Genomic DNA, 16,113 nt, shown 5'->3' with positions numbered 1-16,113 from the left:
TTACTTCACACTTCTGTGCTAGGTTGTGCTGCTGCTGCTAAGTTGCTTCAGTCGTGTCCGACTCTGTGCAACCCCAGAGACGGCCGCCTACCAGGCTCCCCTGTCCCTGGGATTCTCCAGGCAAGAACACTGGAGTGGGTTGCCATTTCCTTCTCCAATGCATGAAAGTGAAAGTGAAATCGCTCAGTCGTGTCTGACCCTTCGCGACCCCATGGACTGCAGCCTACCAGGCTCCTCCGTCCATGGGATTCTCCAGGCAAGAGTACTGGAGTGGGGTGCCATTGCCTAGCTGCTGCTGCTGCTGCTAAGTCGCTTCAGTTGTGTCCGACTCTGTACGACCCCATAGACGGCAGCCCACCAGGCTCCGCCATCCCTGGGATCCTCCAGGCAAGAACACTGGAGTGGGTTGCCATTTCCTTCTCCAATGCATGAAAGTGAAAAGTGAAAGTGAAGTCGCTCAGTCGTGTCCGACTCCTAGCAACACCATGGACTGCAGCCTACCAGGCTCCTCCGTCCATGGGATTTTCCAGGCAAGAGTACTGGAGTGGGGTGCCATTGCCTTCTCCGGTTGTGCTAATCCTGTCTTATTTCCCTCCTTCCAAGAAAAAGTTAAGACTTGTCTCCCTCTTCAGGAAGTAGGCCCTAACAGGAAGGGGAGCCCCAGGGTAGCAGCATTATCTTAAAGCCCTTAGAGAGGCAGCAAAAGTTACTTTAGTGTTAACTGGAGGGCTTCTCTTTTAAAATGTAAATAAACCCTCCTCCGTTTTTCTGCCTAGGAGCTTGGCCCTCACCAAATTGTAATTTCCTTTCATCTGATGCTTTTTTTTTTTTTTCATCTGATTCTTATACTATGATGAAAGATAGCTTCTTCTGATAACAGACAGCCTTGGTGAAGGGGCACAGGAGTGCTTTGGACGCTGGAGGGAGAGATGAAGAGCTTTTGAGGAGGATAGGGTTGTAGAGATGAGATGGGGACCCTGTGGCCTCCTCCTTCTGGTTATTGCTGAACGCTCAGATGAAGCATGTCCTGACACACAGGAAACCATAAGAGGAAATCCTGGTTCCTTTACACAAAGCAGGACTTTGGGCATCTGTGATTTGAATCCTTGACATCAAGAGCATAACTGGACATGAATGTCACTCATGGTTGTCCAACAGGAAGGTGGTCATTTATTAGCAAGGCAATTTATAATTTCTCTCTTGTCATCTCTTTCTATTCCTCTACTGAGACGGTTACCCTGGAATTCTCCTTAGGGTCTGAGCACATTCACTGACTAGAACAAGCTCTGTCACTGGGCTTTTGTCCAGAATTTGAATTTGTAATAGATGTTTTTTCCAAATACCACTGAGACAAATATAATTTTCATTTATATGAGAAAATTGTCTTAATCTCTTTACTGCAATAAATTTTATACTTAAAAGTTTCCCCTTTTTGCTGTTTTGTATCAGGAAAAAAAAATCAATAGAGGAGCATAAGTCAAAGTTTTATTCTCCATGTGAAACTAATACAGCATCTAGATGAGTTAATCTTCGCAAAGCCGAACAACATAATGTTACTAAACATCAACTATTGATTCAGAAAATAAGCCCAGTGCTTTTTGAGGACATATGACTAACAGGTGTGAACTGCCTTTTAAAAAAACAAAAACAAATATACTCTGAAGCAAGCATCAAGAACATGATTATTACCCACAACAAATCCTGCCTTTCAGAAGCTATTAAAACTCACTGGGCAAATCAAACAAAAGTGTCCCGTTGTGATTAAGAATTCATTGCCTGACCCCTCACCTCCCCAGAGAATTCACTCAGGAGAAGTAGACAACGTATCCCCTTTTCCTCCTAAAGTTTATGATGAAATTAATAAAATTAATACCATGAACTGAGAACCACGATTTTGTGAATGGCAGGGAGGGCACTGAGACCGAGAAAGTGCAGGCTTTGCTGGTCCCCTCCTCTCCAACGTGAACAGTGGGCTCACGTGTCAGTGGGAGGGGAAATGCTCAGAGGTGTCCTCGCCATTATCACGCCTAAGTAGCAAGCGAAAGCAGCCACCTCCGCCCCAAAGACGAGCATGACACGGCCAGTTGCATCCTTCACACAACCGAGGTGTCAAGCGCACCATTTTGACCCCTCCACTCAAAAACTCACAAGCACTTTTACCAACAATCCTATCCATCCTTTAAGATTTTACTTAAACACGCTGTCTTTGGCGAGGTATCTCCCCAGCTCATCTATTTTGCAAGACACCTACTAGGTGCTAAAAAACATGGTAAGATGATAGATAAAAGACCTGGGTTTACACCGCGGCCCTTCAACATATTCTATAATGCGCCATGACAACTTATTCAAGCTGATTCACATACCGAGTGGGCCTGCCGTCAGCCGCAGGACCCATCGGCTGTTGAAGTCTCCAGCCGGTGCGAGTGGAGCAGGAGTTCAGCTGAGCTCTGCTGCTGCTGCTGCTGCCAAGTCACGTCAGTCGTGTCCCACTCTGTGCGACCCCATAGACGGCAGCCCACGTCCCTGGGATTCTCCAGGGAAGAACACTGGAGTGGGTTGCCATTTCCCTCTCCAGTGAATAAAAGTGAAAAGTGAAAGTGAAGTCGCTCAGTCGTGTCCGACTCTTCGCGACCCCATGGACTGTAGCTCTGCTGCCTTGGATAATCTGTTGCTGTGTGTAACTGTTGAAGGGCCAAAGACTGAAACACTAGCAGTAAGTTCATTTCCAAAGGTGCATGATTTCTGTAACCCTTCACCACTCCGGAATGGAACGCTCTTCAAGGCTGGTATCTGGAATATCAGCTCCCATGTGTTTCACAAGTACCTGGTGCGTGATCAACCAATGAAATGGAGACACCTGTTGTAGCGCTACCGGTTTTCACAGGTGCGTTTCAAATTCCCCACGCCCTATGTGAGTGATGGAAGTGTCCTCAGGGTAAATCCCACGCCTTACATTGAGCCACACTGGCCAATCAGAAGTTGCCATGCCATTAACCCTGTCATTGCCTATGTTGCCTGCAGAGAACCCTGGCTCAGTGCAGCCAACCGTCAGTCCATTACGCCGCCGTGGGACTGGTCATCAATCTGAGGCTTCCTATGCGGAAAGCCTTCAGGTCACACATTGCAGCCTTCAGCCTGCAATGTTATTCAATACTATTCATCCCGTGAATATGGTAGATGTGGACTGCATCTCAGATCAGTAAAATTGATAAGGGATCTTATTTTAATAATGACTGTCTATCCATTTCCAAGGTCAGTCAATAAACTCAAGAATCACAGATGAGGCAAAACAACTTTTTTGATCTAGGGGGCTGGCTGACACTAAGCAGGGTATTTCACGTCCTTGTTCCACTCCCAGTAAATACCTCCCTGGCACATATACACACACATCTCCAAACACCCCCTGGGTGGGTAGGGGCACTGCCCTATTTGAGAATCACTGCATTATATACACTGTTGCATATGGTGTAGTGAGTGAATCTCTCAATACTAGCTGATCACAAGGGTGGTCCAGACAGTTGCCACACTCTACTCATTGTCCCTTCTAGGATCATCTCCTGCAGTCCCCACAACATTCTTGGACCTCTCTAATCATTTACTCTTAAGTCAGACTGGCAGTTGCAGCTCCATCTTTAAGAACACGAGGAGCATCATGTGCAGAAGGGTGACTTCCTGTCTTTCACCTCTCCTGAGGCTAAAGCAAGAGGACATCCACGTACAGCTCAGCAAGAGAAGCTTGGATTCTATGTAGAGCAGAAATCATACTTTGGCAATGTGAATTTGAGCAGGATCCAGAGGCAGGCTGGGTCCTGAGCCACTACAGGACCTTCCCTTTGGCAGCCTTGCTGAGAAAAAGCTCATAAAAATAGGTGGCTGTGCAGCTGCTGCTTTCCGAAGCTGGACCCAAGCATTTGCTCGGTCTGATATACGTAACGCTGTGTCTGCTTCAATCCCATTCATCCAAGCCAACCTCTCACTAGACCCAAAGCAAGACTCCTCTCCAGTCATTCTACCTCTCAATTTCCAGCCTTGTTGCTGCATTCACCCCTGGTGAAATTCTGTAAGCGATTATCAGGCTCAGGAATCTCCACTCCTTGGGAAACACCTTAGTTGCCTAGTACCTTCCATCTCGGAGTCAATCTTTCTGTGTACTCTCCAGCAGGTTGCTTGTGCTGCTGCTGTAAAGTTCATGTCTACCTGATTCTTTACGCATGTTTACCACAGCCTCCTGTTTCCAAACTACAAACTCACAGGAGTAGGAATAGCATCTTATGCATCCATGTGCTGCACCAAGAAACCCAGGACGCCACATAGAGCAGTTATTCAAGGAGTGCTTGCTGAATGAATGAATGCATATTTGGGCTGTTGGACACATATGACTCCACACTGAAATAAAGAAACAGAATTTTAAATTGAGGATTGATTTACCTGGGGACTTCAAAGTTAGAGATGATGAAAAGTTCAAAAACTTGAGAAAAAAATATTGAAGAAAAACACAGGCGTTGTTAAGCCTAAGAGTGTGCCTTGTTGTGCTGACCGTCATGGACCTCCACTTTAAACACGTTGAGAACCAAAGCAACAGGACAAGTTGTATTCCATTGTTGATGAATTTTATAACTAGTTCCTCAGACTCTCAGCTCAAAGCCACTCTCCTACTATTTTGAAATGAAGATACTTGTGATGAAAGGTTAGATACCATGCTTCTGATGCCTAAAGGCAGTTTTGAGCATTGTGCCTTCTCCGTTCTATTTACTAAATTTCCAAGGTCGTCATAAGGAAAACCAGCCCTGCAAGCGTTCCAAAAGGCAAACCTATTGGAAGAGTGACCACTACTGGAGTTTCTCAAATGACAAAACAAGCAAAAATCCACAATTCTTGCATAAGGCTGAAATCAGAAATTTTTTTTATTGGCTAATAAAGGTCCTAGCAAGTATCTGACAGAAGCATAGATAGAAAATGGAAACAAATACCTTGCTGGGGATGTTTCCCTGCTTGCCCTAATCTTGACTACAGCAATAACACACTGCTGAACAGTCAAAGCGCATCACCTATCTCACCAGTCACACGGCAAGTGACTGCCGCTCCCAAGGAAGCAAAACGTGCGCAAACAGGTCCCGTGAACCCGGGCTTCTGGCTGAGAGGGCTGATGGAGGCTGCCAGGGCTGCAATATCCTTTCTCTGGGCCAAGAAAGCCAGTTGTGACCCTCTGCTCTCCAGCAGGGGACCCCACTCTCCCCTCCATCTCATTAGGGCCATCACCCGGTGCCACCAGTCAGGTGCTCTTCCAGCATCCGCTTCATCTCCTACTTGTGGAGCATGTCACTCACTGTCTCCTTTGACAGCCACGATAAGTAAGACCTGAACAGTGTCCAAACAAGTGCAGACCCTTCCTGGGAGATAAGACTACAGTGAGTGGAAGTCAGAGAGAGAGCCGATGTGGTGGTATTTTGCCGTCTCAATGGGAATCAGATCGACCCATGTATCAACCCATGTGATATAATCAAGAAAGGGCCTGAAAATGTTCAGCATTCATTCTCAGAATCCTGCCAGGAAACTACCTCCCGCCTGCATAATGAATGGCTGGATTTGAAGGAATGCAGCCAGCTTAATAGCTAATACTATTTACAAAATAAGAGAGAAAAAACACCCTTTGATATGTTTTGTTGAAAGTGTGCCATTGTGGTTTGTGGAAAGCTCTAGAAGATGTGAAGAGGGTGGCACAGGCACTTTGGAGATGGGAAGGAGAGTGAGTGGCCATAAAGTGGTTGGTGGGCATGAGGTGGGCTACTAGGAGTTGTACAACTTTTGCCCAAGGGAGACCTAACCTGGGATGAAAAGGAGGAGAGTCTTCTTAGGTCTGCCTGAGGGGACCTGGGCTTAGGGTCAGCTGACTTCTGGCTTTGTCCTCTCTGCTATTCCAGAACCTTCTTTCACCTGGCACCAATGATGCACAGATACCCTGACTGCTCCTGGCCCACTGATTCTCTCTCAAAAGGGCAGATTCCCTCTTGTGACAAAGCACAGGTATTGAAAGGCAGTGTGGCTTTCACAGACAACCGAAGACCCTGTTGCATTGCAGAAACTGACTAAAACCCAAACAAAACAGATTTTTTTCCCCCCACCTACACCCACCCACCCCCCCACAACCAGCAAATCATTTTTTTTTTTTCAAAGTCATAAGAGGCACAAACAGGTAGCAAGAAGGCATGAGTGAAGTGTCCCCCGCTGAGCGCACTCTTTGGCCCTGGTGAGTGATCTTTCCTCCATTCAGGTGATGACGGTGGGGCCCCTCCGGCCGGTTCTCTCATGAATCTGGGATATTTTCAGCGCAATGGCTATGAGAGGGCTCAACACTGCCTGAAAAAGAAGGAAGAAAGTCTGTGAACAACTCATGTCAGTCCCAGGAGGGCCGCAGGGATGGGTTTCTACTCCAAGCATCTGGATTCAGTTCCAATTTGCGATGCACAGGCAGTCGTCATGAACAGGGCACACTTTCTCTGGTCCTTGGTTTCCTCTTCTGTAAGAGGAGGCCGGGGTGGGCAGGGTGGCGGGGAGGAGAGGGACAAGATGATCTCCAAAGTCTTATCTAGCTCCCCAAACACTGCTCTAAGACAGGAACTTGCACAGTCCAACTACTGGTACATTGGAGTGTTCTAGGATCATAGCGCTGTCATTCAAGGAAGTTCAGAAAACCCCCCAGTTTTCCCTCTGTGACAGCGCCCTCCTCCACATGTACACCCCACAACACACACCCTGCCCCTCTACATGAACTTGAGGAAAAACATGCATTCTCTATCCTAAGTCCATGGGCCTGAAGAACCTTGATGTTTCAGAGAAAGGCCAACCCTTCAGCTTGTGCAGCAGAAAATAATGGCTTGTCTCCTCCCATCTTGTAACACGGCGGCTCACGGGGCACGTTGGTGTCCCTTAGGAGGAGGCAGGGAGCTTTGAGGGCCTAGGGGATAGATTCTTGGAAAAGCAAAGGACATGAAGGGGAGGATGAACTGTGTCTTGCCCTTCAGCTGCTCGTCATTTCATGGGATGCAGGCAGTATTTTCCCAAGTGAGGAGTGCACACTGTTCAAGATGGTTTTAGGGGATGCAGGGGATTATTTTCCATGGTGCATTGGACATGGTACTTGAACACTGAAAAGTCACTGTTTTCCATTCTTCTTTAATCTTCCTAATTTCATCAAAGAGAAACTTTCTACTTGCTGCCAATTTTTAACACATTTATCAAGACAGAACATGCCTCAGGCAAGAGTTAGTGAGATAGAAGGCAATATTTGCTGTATGTTTTTATTGAATTCATTTTTATGGCAAATTTTATTTATCAAGGGATTACTCTTTTATTTATCAAGTGAGTTTATCAAGGAATACTATTTTTTCCATGGAGAGCACTGATGTAGTTTGTTTGACATCATTGTAAGTTTCAAGATTAAGGATTTTCTATGCCATACCTTTACATGGTGGTACCTATTGGCAAGAGGTGAGGGCAACTCAGTTGTAAATCAGTACTGTAAACACTGCAGGTATTCTCTTAACAAATCTCCGCTGAACTCTACAGATGAACCTATCCTCCCCATTTCTTCTGTAAAACATCCTAACTGATGCCACTGTTCTCTAACATAGTCACCTGCTTCTGCCTCAGCAGCTGAGCTATGTGCTTATTAGGAGTCAGTTACATTTGTTCCTAAACATGTTAATGCCTGTTGTACTTGTTATTGAAACTTTGAATTTATTAAATTATATGTAAACCAGTGAAATGTGAGAATAAATAGGAAGAGTTCTTTATATGAAAATTAAGTTGAGTGCTTTGGGAAGAATTAGATAATGGTGATTAGTTATGCCTGTCAAGTTACATTTGAGATGTAACTTTGAGATGCTGTAAAATATTGGGGAGAATTTTTTAAGGTATAGAAAATTCTTTTTTCAGATTGCCTCATAAGTGGCTTTAAGTTCTCACTGACAATAAAGAATTTAAAGGTGAACATTACAGATGATGAATTATGAGTGGGAATCTTTTGAAGAAAGATAATTATAACACCAAACAGTACACCCCTATTCAAAGAAAAGGTCTTGGACCAAATTCTAGCATATATATATAAGCAGTCACACCAAGAAAGCAGGAACTTTGTCTAATTTAAGGCTAGAAAAGTGCCTGCTACTTAGGAGCTGCTGAATAAATATTGATAGAATAAAAGAATGCTACATCAGTTTGTAAAAGTAATTTGTTTTGTGCTAAAAATACAATGGCCAAGATACAAATGCATTTAATTACCTCTTAACTCTCTTTTTGTTGTAATGAATCAAGCACTTGTCCCTTGTCCTGACCATGTCATAGAAGAAGGCTTCCATGGTAATTACGAAAACTGAAAGGAAGGAAACACATTTTTGAAAACCCCCTACGAGAAAGACCTTAAACATGAGAATTCCCACTCTGAGCCCCAGGCCAACCTGACACAGAAACTGTGGAACCATATGCCCCTCAAGAACTGTGAGGGTTTGGGAAGTGATGATCACCTTGGAGTGAACATTACTTGGATCCTTCCACATATTTTGGAGGAACCTAGGGAATTCTGAGATCCCTAAATATGCCCAAGTGTGAATTTTTTTGCCAGCCCTGTAAAATGGGAGCTTCAAGTCATGATTAAGGATCATAAATTAATGTGTGTTTTTTCTTGCTTGAGTGTGTATGTGTGTGTGTGTGTGTGAGAGAGAGAGAGAGAGAGAATTGTGTATTTGTGTGTGCACACAGAATGCATGGTCTAGAATGAAGGGTCACACCAAGAGGGTAGGAACTTGGTCTTATTTAGGGCTAGAAAAGTGCTGCTATTTAGGAGGCACTGAATAAATGTTGGTGGCAGAAAGGATGCTATATCAGTTTGATGAAAAGAAAATGATGAGGCTGATAGACTTCTGTGGCTATTCAAGAAGGGCATTCTGGGTGAGCAGGAGGGTCAGAATTTTCACTATCACGTTTTTCTTTAGAAATTACATCTTTAATATATGTGAATTTCACATACTGCTCTCATATCATCAACCATTCATCGTGGAAGAGAGATAGGGCTAAAACTAAGATCATGGCATCTAGTCCCATCACTTCATGGAAAATAGATGGGGAAACAGTGGAAACAGTGTCAGACTTTATTTTTCTAGGCTCCAAAATCACTGCAGATGGTGATTGCAGCCATGAAATTAAGAGACGCTTACTCCTTGGAAGGAAAGTTATGACCAACCTAGATAGCATATTCAAAAGCAGAGACATTACTTTGCCAACAAAGGTCCATCTAGTCAAGGCTATGGTTTTTCCAGTGGTCATGTATGGATGTGAGAGTTGGACTATAAAGAAAGCTGAGTGCCGAAGAATTGATGGTTTTGAACTGTGGTGTTGGAGAAGACTCTTGAGAGTCCCTTGGACTGCAAGGAGATCCAACCAGTCCATCCTAAAGGAGATCAGTCCTGGGTATTCATTGGTAGGACTGATGTTGAAGCTGAAACTCCAATACTTTGGCCACCTGAGGCGAAGAGCTGACTCATTTGAAAAGACCCTGATGCTGGGAAAGATTGAGGGCAGGAGGAGAAGGGGACGACAGAAGATGAGATGGTTGGATGGCATCACCGACTCGGACATGGGTTTGGGTGGATTCCAGGAGTTGGTGATAGACAGGGAGGCCTGGTGTGCTGTGGTTCACAGGGTAGCAAAGAGTCCGGCATGACTGAGCGACTGAACTGAACTGAATCTTCCTGAGGCAACTGGAAAGGCTCTCAGATTGGGGAGTGAGAAGAGGGATGAAAAATTAGAAGCCTGTTGATATGAGATTTCTGAGGAGCTGCTGGACACAGCACTTGAGAAGCAGAAAGGAGCACGGGATGGTCTATTTTGACTCATTCATGTCACAGATGCAGAAATGGAGTTCATAGAGAAGATATGACTGGCCCAGGGTTACATGTCTGTCTGGTGGCTAAGCTGGGATAAGTAACAGTGGTTCCTCCTCTACTGCTCTTTCTATGACCCAATTTTGAACATGAGACCTGTGCATGACAAGGAAAACTAGAGTGGACAAGATGAGCCTAAGGGGAGAGATGGGAGAAATAGTAGGATCATCAGCCCACTGTACCAGACAAGTCCCATGTCAGACAAGGGGCCATGTAGACAGTGGGGAGAACAGGTGGGCAGTGGACAGTGGGGAGAAGAGCATTTCCCATTTTGTGAATGTACTAGAAGTTCCAAGATGACTCTTCATGAATAAAGGAAATAAACTAACAGAGACTACAATCCATTAGAAATAAAATCTCTCTCTCTCTCCTTTTTTTTTTTTTTTTCCTGTTTCCAGTGTCTCTTGGAGTGCTTGACATAGTTTTTCTACACTCGAGTAGGAAACAGTGAGTGCTCATTCTGCAGCCAACTGTGTCAGCAAGGCATCCATTCGACCATGCTCAAACCACAGTTCTAGTGTTCTTCCTCTACCTTGGATGGTTGAGTGGATTTTGCTGTTATCTTGAGTTAATAAGCCTAAAGAGGGAACTGGAGTCTGTCTTTAGTTAAAATTTGGATACTTTGTTTATCATGGATTTTTTTTTTGCATTTAAAAAAATATTGCATTACAATATTTATCTCAAGTACTGAATTTTTTGGCACTCCCTTAAATTATGCACTGTGCTAACCTCACCCTCATCTCAAGCAGAACAGTACCTCTTAACCCCTGAAGATATAATGTCCTATTCCATGCAATCTGTGAATGTGAGCTTGCTTGGAAAACAGATGTGATTAAGTGAAAGATTTTGAGATGAGAAGATTATCCTGGATTTTTCAGCTGGGCCCTAAATGCAATGGCAAGAGTCCTTATAGGAGAGAGTCAGAGGGAGATCACATGCACACAGAGGAGAAAGAGATGAGATGATGTAGGGATGTGGTCACAAGCCAAAGAATGCCTGCAGCCACCAGAAGATGGAAGATCAAGGAAAGGATCCTCTCCCAGAGCCTCCAAAGGGAGTGTGTACCTACTGACACCTTGAGCTCAGAATTCTGTCCTCTTGAGCTCTGAGGGAATACATATCTATTGTTTTAAGTAACCCAGTTCGTGGTAGTTTGTTACACAACAGCCAGAAGAAATGAATACACCCTTCCTTTTCACAATACCTCCCCGGTCTTCCGCCTGCCCCTTGTCTCACTGCACTGTACCCCTTGAACTCTGATTTCTCAGCCCGAGGCAGCCCACATGCTCTTCTCCACTTTCACGTGTATTGTTCTCTCATTTTGGACTGATGCTGAAATCTCACCCATCCCTCAAGGCCTTTTTCACGAAGTCTGTCTGATATTCCCAGGCAAGATCTCTCCATTCTCTGACCAAAGTCTAAGCTACAAAAGGCAAACTTTTTCTTAAATGTGTCTGTTTTCTTCCAAATACTATGTGTCTTGCCTATGAGAGATGCTAAACAAAAATGGTGGGTTTGGAATATTGTTTTGAGTGCTTAATGCAGTGGGTGATCTACCGAGAAACTACCTTGGGCTTTGCACCCTCTTCATCAGGAAGATTCACCAGGTAGAGATGAAACTGTCCATCCAGCCCCCCACCTGCCCGCTCCTAAGGCCAAACAGAGGCCAGGAACTGCTCTGCCTATAAAGGGTTAACAGGCATTTGGATGGTTCCAACCAGCACTAAGTGTAAACGTGGAGCTAGAGCTGGGTGAAACCTTCACAATCCAGAGTTCAAAGAAAAGGAAAGCTATCCAATCCAAGAAAGCAGTAAAGGGAAAAGATCTCTGAGTTCTGGAATTGGTGGGCGCCCCAGCCCCCTCAGACGCAGCACCACCAAGGAGGGAGGGACACACTGAGAAAGGATGGCCTGCGGGCAGTGGAGAGGACTATTAGGAAGAAGACCTGCACCCCCGCCCAGAGCAGTGCCCCAGGCAGAGGACAGACAACACGCAGAGGGGAAGACAACCACAGAGGCCTGCACTCTTCCCCAGGATGGCGTGCACCACCTCCCTGCTCCATCTCCTCTGAGCTGTTTCATATGATCTGGAAAAGGGAAGGAGCCCCAGATGGCCGCTGCTGTGCTTCTTGCCAATTCAGATGGGAGTTAGAGACCCATACAATACAGGAATGTGACATTTCCTGCATCCTAGGAGCAACCTGCTGAGATTCTGAGATTATAAACTTGGAGGCATCCTCTGGCTTTCTTTCCAATACATCTCAGTGTTGTAGAAAGGGTTTTTTGTTTTTTTTCCTGAACTTTTTAAAGGTTGAAGTATAATTGATTTATAATATTGTGTTAGTTTCAGGTGTACAGCAAAGTGATTCACTTATATATATATATGTATATATCTGTTCTTTTTCAGATTCTTTTCCCTTACAGGTTATTACAAAATATTGAGTATAGTTCCTTGTGCTCTACAGTAGGGAGAAAGTTTTTGATTACATTGACCCTCAAATCCCAAACACTCACATAATGTACCAGAGAGAGCCATGTCCTGGGATCTGTAACTAACAGTCAGGGCCACTTTATAAGGGCCTGGCCCAAAGAGGTAAGTGAGGGTGGAAGTGTATGCCAGCTCCTCTCAGCAAGGCAGGCGTCCTCACAAGGATCTGTATCAGAGGACAGGCTGCCTTTGTCTTTTCACAAAGATGCTCTTTCCCAGCCTCACTATCCTGTGCATTCCTCCTGAGGGGGCTTTTTCTAATTCACAAAAAGGAGCCCTAGAGGCTAGATGCCGCCCTGTTTCCAGGAGCCCATATTTTAACTAACAAAGATGACTGGTTATTTCAAATCCATTTGAGAAGCATCTAGAAGAGAAACTGTTACTGAAAGCAAATATCAAATAATTTCTTTTGCTAATAAAAGTTAACTGAAAATGCTAAACACTGCTAAACATTTTGCTCTTTTATTATTAATACAATGCATACAACCATGCTCCTAAATTTAATCCCCGTTTCATATAATAAATCTATGTGTCTTGATCCAAAATGGACCTAAAATTAACCAAAATACAGAATATGAAAAATGACTATAGATAAATCTGAATTCCAAGCGCAAGCTCCCTCCCTGAGGGTGCCCATATATCTTGCAAATATAAGAAAACAGGCCTCCATAAAAGCTCTCTTCTGAGGGGGAGAAAACCATCTCAGGAGATGAGCGACGAGAGACTCCCAAAGAAGTTCAGTCAAAGCAAAAACTAAACTAGCGTCCTGGGAGTGCAGTGATGAGCCTGACAGAAACCACACTGCCCAGGCCTGCTCGGCCCCTTCCACCCCTCCCCCACCTTTACGCCTGACTTGGGGCTTTAGGAGGTGAACGGCAGCACTTAGGTCGCAAATCCAAAATCAAGCAGATGAGTCCTGAAGCCATTTTACCTACGTATTCAAACTGGAGCTGCCTTTGGGTCCACACTCAGAAGTATCATGTTAGGCTGGAGAAGGAGTGAATACACACACACGTGCTGGCCAGCATTCGGGGGCATGGTTGAAAGGCGCAGAGAAGAATCTTGGGGCCTTTCATTGCCCTGTTGTGCAAACACAGACCAACCTGCAAGAGTTCACAGCTTCCCTGTCATAGAACTGCTCCCCTGGTCATTCTCTCCCTTTCCCTCTTTCCTCTCTTCTTTCTATCCCTCTATCTGTCCCCAAAACATGGCAAAAGATGGGAAATGACTGACTGGTTCAAATTGCCACACTTTCTGCCTACCTCCTCCAATGTCCCTAGCATGTCTCCATGTTTCTCTTTACTGGGTAACTCCACAATAGACATCAAAGGTTTTCCTGATGAGAATACACTTGCTGGTTTAAAGGGAAACTAGATTGCCCACCTCCCCACTTGCAAAACTGTTAGCAAAATGTAACTCCAAAATCATGGCATCCGGTCCCATCACTTCATGGCAAATAGATGGGGAAACAGGGGAAACAGTGGAAATAGTGTCAGACTTTATTTTTCTGGGCTCCAAAATCACTGCAGATGGTGACTGCAGCCATGAAATTAAAAGACGCTTACTCCTTGGAAGGAAAGTTAGGACCAACCTAGACAGCATATTAAAAAGCAGAGATGTTACTTTGTTAACAAAGGTCCGTCTAGTCAAGGCTATAGTTTTTCCAGTGGTCATGTATGGATGTGAGAGTTGGACTATAAAGAAAACTGAGCGCCGAAGAATTGATGGTTTTGAACTGTGGTGTTGGAGAAGACTCTTGAGAGTCCCTTGGACTGCAAGGAGATCCAACCAGTCCATCCTAAAGATCAGCCCTGGGTGTTCATTGGAAGGAGTGATGCTAAGGCTGAAACTCCAATACTTTGGCCACCTGATGCAAAGAACTGACTCATTTGAAAAGACCCTGATGCTGGGAAAGATTGAGGGCAGGAGGAGAATGGGATGACAGAGGATGAGATGGTTGGATGGCATCACCGACTCAATGGACTTGGGTTTGGGTGAACTTTGGGAGTTGGTGATGGACAGGGAGGCCTGGGATGCTGCAGTTCATGGGTTTGCAAAGAGTTGGACATGACTGAGCAACTGAACTGAACTCCAAGATTAAAGGCAGAGGTTTAAAACACACACACACACACACCACTCTCCAGTTCATGTTCTCAAGGGACTCTCTTTGTAGTCGTTCACCTCCTCTTTTGAAGCCAGGATCTAGGTTATAAGTAGTCATAGCCATTTTAAGACAACTAGATTCCTAGGGTTGGAACAATAATGTGATTCAGCTTGGGTTTCTGCATGTAGATCCCAGAATGCCTTGCTCCTTAGAGACAGATTAAAAGCATCAAGAGCAGTCTCCCAAAGACTGGTCAGCAGATGGCTACCTGAGGATGAGATAGGAATCACCCGGGGATGCTCCTCTGGGCTCCCATCATAGAGATGCCGTTTCAGTGGATCTAGGGACCAGACAGGGAATGTGTAGCTCTAACAAGCTCCCACAATGATTCTGGTGCACACATAGCTATTGAAATCACACTCATTTGTGATTAAACATAGTTTTTTTGTTTGCTGTATAAACACTTATAACACTTATTTCAAAAACATTTTCCAAACCAGAAGGTATAGAGAAAGAGAATATGTCTTAGGAACTCTATGCTGCTGAACCATTATTGGCTTTTAGGCCTGGGACCCTCTTTATTATATTGATATTATGACCCCAATTAAAAGGATAAAAATGATGTTAACAGTTTCCCACTAAGAGGTGGGGTCTAGTTCCTCTTCTCTTGAAACTTGGCAGGCTTGTTCAGCCAATAGAGTTTGGCAGGAGTGCTGTTCTATGACTTGTGAGTCTTGGTCACAGATGCCTGGCAGCTTCCCCATACTGCCCTCAGCAACCTCCTGTGTCAGAAGATGACTATCTCAAGGCCAAAATGGTGAAGAGGTCTCCAGAAGATTCCGGCTCCCAGCCATCTGAGTCAATCCCAGTTTTTTTTAGTTTTCCTACTGGAGATTCTAAGACATTCGGGTGCAGAGGCAAGCCACCCAACTCTGTTATGCCCAAATTCCTAGCCTACAGGCCCCATGAGCATGCTGAAATCATTGTTGTAGAGTGCCACCAAGTGTTAGGGTGATTTGTGAAGCAAAAGCAGCCAATCAGAGCGAAAGGTGAACCATCCAAACAGTGTTTTAGGTTGATATACTGCTTGACCACTCAGGAAGTGGGGCAAGAAGTTAAGACTTGAGTACAATGAGAGGACTTATAGTATGTTGGTTGCACACCTGGATCTATTAGGCTTGGCCTTAAATCCCCCTCCAGCACTCACAGACAAGATGCTTAATGTCTCTGTGTATCCTTGGTTTTGTTTTTTCTGTGCATCAATTTTGAAATTGGGATGCTAAGAATAGTTCCTGCTCCACAGAACTGTTGTAAGCATGAAATGAGATGCAGCCGGGCCCTCAGCAGCATCCCCGCCTGCACCTGCGGCTCCATCACTGAAGCCTGCCGGGAGGCCTCACCCTGCTAAACACGTAGCTTGCACATATGAACATCACATAATCCCTGCTCTTGTCTAAGCAGTCTTGGAAGCCAGAAGATGTTCTGTTTCTTGGCTGGGTTTAAGTCACAGGCAATAGAATCGGCTATACAAGAAAACAGGGAATTGATTTACTGGCTTGCGAAAGTCATGGGAAAATGAAATGC

The 16,113-nt window shown here is 44.8% G+C and overlaps 1 protein-coding gene across 1 annotated transcript in view; it reads right to left on the bottom strand.

Annotated features, from left to right (window-relative positions):
- Positions 1-1,472: 1,472 nt before the first annotated feature.
- Positions 1,473-16,113, bottom strand: part of PGM5 (phosphoglucomutase 5) — a 208,322-nt gene continuing 193,681 nt past the window's right edge. Inside the window, exon 11 of the mRNA XM_055578264.1 lies at positions 1,473-6,357. Within this exon, the coding sequence (XP_055434239.1) occupies positions 6,268-6,357 (90 nt within the window). The 3' untranslated portion in view covers positions 1,473-6,267. The remainder of the gene's footprint in view (positions 6,358-16,113) is intronic.

Source organism: Bubalus kerabau, chromosome 4, assembly GCF_029407905.1.
Source record: "Bubalus kerabau isolate K-KA32 ecotype Philippines breed swamp buffalo chromosome 4, PCC_UOA_SB_1v2, whole genome shotgun sequence".
Lineage (NCBI taxonomy): Eukaryota > Metazoa > Chordata > Mammalia > Artiodactyla > Bovidae > Bubalus > Bubalus kerabau.
The sequence above is the reverse complement of the archived record's forward strand: the minus strand, read 5'-3'. Positions and strand labels throughout refer to the sequence as shown.